The 5,456-nt window shown below is 59.3% G+C and overlaps 1 protein-coding gene across 1 annotated transcript in view; it reads left to right on the forward strand.

The window, feature by feature from the left end:
- Nucleotides 1-6: 6 nt before the first annotated feature.
- The window catches only part of LOC130587338 (phosphatidylinositol 4-phosphate 3-kinase C2 domain-containing subunit beta-like), a gene marked incomplete at its 5' end in the record, with an annotated part of 8,068 nt that continues 2,618 nt past the window's right edge, over nt 7-5,456 (forward strand). Inside the window, 2 exons of the mRNA XM_057388317.1 lie at nt 7-188; nt 5,317-5,439. Coding sequence (XP_057244300.1) covers nt 7-188; nt 5,317-5,439 — 305 coding nt within the window. The remainder of the gene's footprint in view (nt 189-5,316; nt 5,440-5,456) is intronic.

The following is a 5,456-nucleotide window of genomic DNA, read 5'->3' on the forward strand; positions in this document are numbered from 1 at the left end:
GTGGAGAGCCTGACAGCCGCCATCCTCAGCCTGGTGGAGCTCTACTGCAGCACCTTCAACGCCGATTTCCAGCCGGCCGCGCCCGGGAGCCGCCGSTTGGGCACGGCGCAGGAGGCGCGGCTGCTCACCTGCCCGCTGGCCTTCACCGTCTACGGCACGCACCGCATCCCCATCACCTGGGCCGCCAGGTCAGGGGCTCRCTGGGGTGTTCTGGGGGTCACTGGGGTGTTCTGGGGCTCGCCGGGGTGATCTGGGGCTTGCCGGGGTGATCTGGGGCTCGCCAGGGTGCCCTGAGGCTCGTTGGGGTGTCTTGTGGGGCTTGTCTGGGTGTCTCAGGGCTTGCCTGGGTGCCTTGGGGCTCGCCTGGATGTCTTGGGGCTCGCCAGGGTGATCTGGGGCTCACTGGGGTGCCCAGGGGCTCACCTGGGTGCCTTGGGATTCAGCTGGGTGTCCCAGGGGTCATCTGGGTGCTCTGGAGCTTGCCGGGGTGCCTTGGGGCTCACTGGGGTGTCTCAGGGGTCGCCTGGGTGCTCTGGGGGTCACCTGAACACTCTAGGGCTCATCTCAGTGTCTTGGGGCTCACCTGACTGTCCCAGAGCTTGCCGGGGTGCTCTTGGGCTTGCCAGGGTGTCTTGGGGCTCACTGGAGTGCCTTGGGACTCATCTGGGTGCCCCAGGGGTCATCTGGCCACCTTGGGGCTCACCTGGGTGCTCTGGAGCTCATCTGGGTGCCCCCAGGGCTCACCTGAGTGCTCTGGGGCTCACTTCGGTGCCTTGGGGGTCACCTGGACACGCTGGGGCTCACCAGGGAATGGTGGCACTGGGACATCCCAAAACCCCACCGTGTACCTGGTATGTCCCAAAATCCCAGCCTATTCCTTAAAATGCTGGGACACTCCAAACCCCACCCTGACCCTGGGAACGGTGGCACTGTGACACCCCAAAATCCCACCCTGACCTTGGGAATGGTGGGACACCCCAAAATCCCACCCTGATCTTGGGAATGGTGGCACTGGGACACCCCAAAAACCTGGGAATGGTTGGACACCGCAAAATCCCACTGTGTTCCTGGGAATGGTGGCACTGGGACACCCCAAAATCCCACCCCGATGTTAGGAATGGTGGCACTGGGACATCCCAAAATCCCACCCTGATCTTGGGAATGGTGGGACACCCCAAAATCCCACTGTGTTCCTGGGAATGGTGGCACTGGGCCATCCCAAAACCCCATACCGACCCTGGGAATGCTGGGATGCCCCAAAATCCCACCCTGACCCTGGGAATGGTGGCACTGGGACACCCCAAAATCCCACCGTGTGCCTGGTATGTCCCAAAATCCCAGCCTATTCCTTAAAATGCTGGGACACTCCAAACCCGACCCTGACCCTGGGAACGGTGGCACTGTGACACCCCAAAATCCCACCCTGATCTTGGGAATGGTGGGACACCCCAAAATCCCACTGTGTTCCTGGGAATGGTGGCACTGGGCCATCCCAACACCCCATCCCGACCCTGGGAATGCTGGGATGCCCCAAAATCCCACCCTGACCCTGGGAATGGTGACACTGGGACACTCCAAAATCCCACCCTGACCCTGGGAATGGTGGCCCTGGGACTCCCAAAAATCCCACCCCGATCCTGGGAATGGTGGCCCTGGGACACCCCAAAACCCCACCCCGACCCTGGGAACGCTGGCACTGCCACCTCGCTCCCGCGCTGTCGCCGCGGCTCCTCCCGGCCCCGGCTGATCCCGCGCCGCCACCCGGGGGAGGTGACAGAGGTGACAGCTGGCCCCACGCGGGGCCCTTTGTCCCGCTGCTCGGTGCCCGTGCCCGGCGCGGGGAGGGGACACCGGGAGGGGCCCGGGGGTGGCGGCAGCGGCAGCCGCCCCGCCGGGGACCCCTCGCCTTTGTCCTTGTCCTCAATGATTCCCCCTCGCCGAGTGGCTCCGAACAAAGGCTCGAGCCTGGGAAATGCCGCCAGCCCCCGACCCCCGGCGCCCCGCGGCCCCGCCCGGATTGTCGCGGGATTGTCGCTGGATTGTCGCTCGGCACCTGCCGCACCGCGGGGCCGCCCCCTCCCCCGGAATGTGCGGTGGCATATGGCGCTGGGGACAGCGGGGGGGGGACCGCGGTGACCCCCTTTCCCAGGGCACCTCCACCCTCGGGGAGGGATTTTGGGATGGTGGGACTGGGACACCCCAAAATCCCACCCTGACCCTGGGAATGGTGGCACTGGGACACCCCAAAACCACACCATGTGCCTGGGAATGCTGGGACTTAAGGGGTCTGGGAAAAGCCCCCTTTCCCAGGGCACCTCCACCCTCCGAGAGGGATTTTGGGATGGTGGCACTGGGACACCCCAAAACCCCACCCTGACCCTGGGAACACTGGGGCTTAAGGGGTCCAGGAAAAGTCCCCTTTTCCCAGGGCATCTCCATCCTCAAGGTGAGATTTTGGGGCTCTGATGATCCCAGAAAAAAAGCCCTTTTCCCTTCCATCATTGGGGCAGGATTTCAGGGGTCCAGTGGTACTGAGACATTCCAAAATCCCGCACTGACCCTGGGAATGGTGGCACTGGGACATCCCAAAATCCTACTGTGTGCCTGGGAATGCTAGGATTTAAGGGGTCTGGGAAAAGCCCCCTTTCCCAGGGCACCTCCACCCTCCGGGTGGGATTTTGGGTTGGTGGTACTGGGATATCCCAAAATCCCACCCTGACCCTGGAAATGGTGGCACTGGGACACCCCAAAACCCCACCCTGACCTTGGGAACTCTGGGGTTTAAGGGGTCCAGGAAAAGCCCCCTTTCCCAGGGCACCTCCATTGTCCGGGTGGGATTTCTGGGATCCTGCCAAAGCCCCCTTTCAAAGGGACCTCTGCCCTCGGGGACGGATTTTGGGGTTGTGGCACTGGGACACCCCAAAATCCCACCCTGACCCTGGAAATGGTGGCACTGGGACACCCCAAAATCCTACTGTGTGCTTGGGATGTTCCAAAATTGCAGTGTGTTCCTGGGAATGCTGGGACATCCCAAAATACCACCAAGTGTCTGGGAATGCTGGGACTTAAGGGGTCGAGGAAAAGCCCCTTTTCCCAGGGCACCTCCATCCTCTGGGTGAGATTTTGGGGCTCTGGGAAAAGCCCCCTTTTCCAAGGCACTTCCAGGCTTGGGATGGGATTTTGGGGCTCCAGTGATTCTGGATTCTGGTCCCTTTCCCAAGGGACCTCCACTCTCGGGATTTTGGGATGGTGGCACTGGGACTGGGACATTCCAAAACCCCAACCTGATTCTTGGGAACTCTGGGGCTTAAGGGGTCCAGGAAAAGTCCCCTTTTCCCAGGGCATCTCCATCCTCAAGGCAAGATTTTGGGGCTCTGATGATCCCAGAAAAAAAAACCCTTTTCCCTTCCATCATTGGGGCAGGGTTTCAGGGGTCCAGAAAAAAAACCCTTTCCCAAGGCACCTCCATTCTTGGGCCAGGATTTCGGGGCTCTGATGATCCCAGAAAAAGCCCTTTTTCTCAAGTGACTTTCATCCTCAGAGTGGGATTTAAGGGGTCCAGAAAAACCCCTTTTCCCAAGGCACCTCTGTCCTCAGGGAAGGATTTTAGGGCTCCGGTGACCCAGAACATTCCCCTTTCCCAGGGCACTTCCATCCTCGGGATGGGATTTTGGGGCTCCAGTGGTCCCAGCAAAACCCCCTTTCCCAGGGCACCTCCATCCTTGAGGTGGGATTTCGGGTGTCCAGAAAAAAACCCTTTCCCAAGGCACCTGTGTCCTCAGCAAAGGATTTTGGGGCTCTGGTGGTCCCAGGGGACACCTCCATCCTCAGGGCAGGATTTTGGAGCTCCACTGGCCCCAGCACAGCCCCATTCCCAGGCACCTCCATCCTCAGGGCACGATTTTGGAGCTCCGACACTCCCCACTCTTCCCCCCTTTCCCAAAGCACCTCCACCATCCTCGGGGGGAATTTCGTGTCTCCATCGCCCGGGAAAAAAAAAAAAAACAAAAAACCACTAATTTTCTGATTTTATTTTTCCCCCCTTAGCTATGAAGATTTCTACCTCTCGTGCTCCCTCAGCCACGGCGGGAAGGAGCTGTGCAGCCCCCTGCTCACCAGGAAAGCCCACGTCCACAAATACCTCTTCCACCTCATCATTTGGGATCAGCAGTAAGGGCAACGCCCCGGACCTGCCTTCCTCACCCTCTTCATCCTCCTCTCCGCGGTNGACACCCCAAAACCACACCCTGACCTTGGGAACTCTGGGGCTTAAGGGGTCCAGGAAAAGCCCCCTTTTCCCAGGACATCTCCATCCTCCGGGTGGGATTTCGGGGATCCCGCCAAAGCCCCCTTTCGAAGGGACCTCTGCCCTCGGGGAGGGATTTTGGGATTKTGGCACTGGGACACCCCAAAATCCCACCCTGACCCTGGAAATGGTGGCACTGGGACACCCCAAAATCCTACTGTGTGCCTGGGATGTTCCAAAATTGCAGTGTGTTCCTCAGAATGCTGGGATATCCCAAAATCCCACCATGTGCCTGGGAATGGAGGCACTGGGATATCCCAAAATCCCACCCTGACTCTGGAAATGGTGGCACTGGGACACCCCAAAACCCCACCCTAATCTTGGGAACTCTGGGGCTTAAGGGGTCCAGGAAAAGTCCCCTTTTCCCAGGGCATCTCCATCCTCAAGGCGAGATTTTGGGGCTCTGATGATCCCAGAAACAAAACCCTTTTCCCTTCCATCATTGGGGCAGGATTTCAGGGGTCCAGAAAAAAAACCCTTTCCCATGGCACCTCCATTCTTGGGCCAGGATTTCGGGGCTCTGATGATCCCAGAAAAAGCCCTTTTTCTCAAGTGACTTCCATCCTCAGAGTGGGATTTAAGGGCTCCAGAAAAAACCCTTTTCCCAAGGCACCTCTGTCCTCAGGGAAGGATTTTAGGGCTCCGGTGACCCAGAACATTCCCCTTTCCAAGGGCACCTCCATCCTTGAGGTGGGATTTCGGGTGTCCAGAAAAAAAAACCCTTTCCCAAGGCACCTCTGTCCTCAGCGAAGGATTTTGGGGGGCTCTGGTGGTCCCAGGGGCACCTCCACCCTCAGGGCAGGATTTTGGAGCTCCACTGGCCCCAGCACAGCCCCTTTCCCAGGCACCTCCATCCTCAGGGCACGATTTTGGAGCTCCGACGCTCCCCACTCTTCCCCCGTTTCCCGAAGCACCTCCACCATCCTCTGGGCGGAATTTCGTGTCTCCATCGCCTGGGAAAAAAAAAAAAAAAAAACACTAATTTTCTGATTTTCATTTCCCCCCCTCAGCTATGAAGATTTCTACCTCTCATGCTCCCTCAGCCACGGCGGGAAGGAGCTGTGCAGCCCCCTGCTCACCAGGAAAGCCCACGTCCACAAATACCTCTTCCACCTCATCATTTGGGACCAGCAGTAAGGGCAGCGCCCCG

The sequence above is a fragment of the Malurus melanocephalus genome, unplaced genomic scaffold (genome assembly GCF_030028575.1).
Source record: "Malurus melanocephalus ecotype Western Australia unplaced genomic scaffold, MMel_1.1 scaffold_1786, whole genome shotgun sequence".
Taxonomy (NCBI): Eukaryota; Metazoa; Chordata; class Aves; order Passeriformes; family Maluridae; genus Malurus; species Malurus melanocephalus.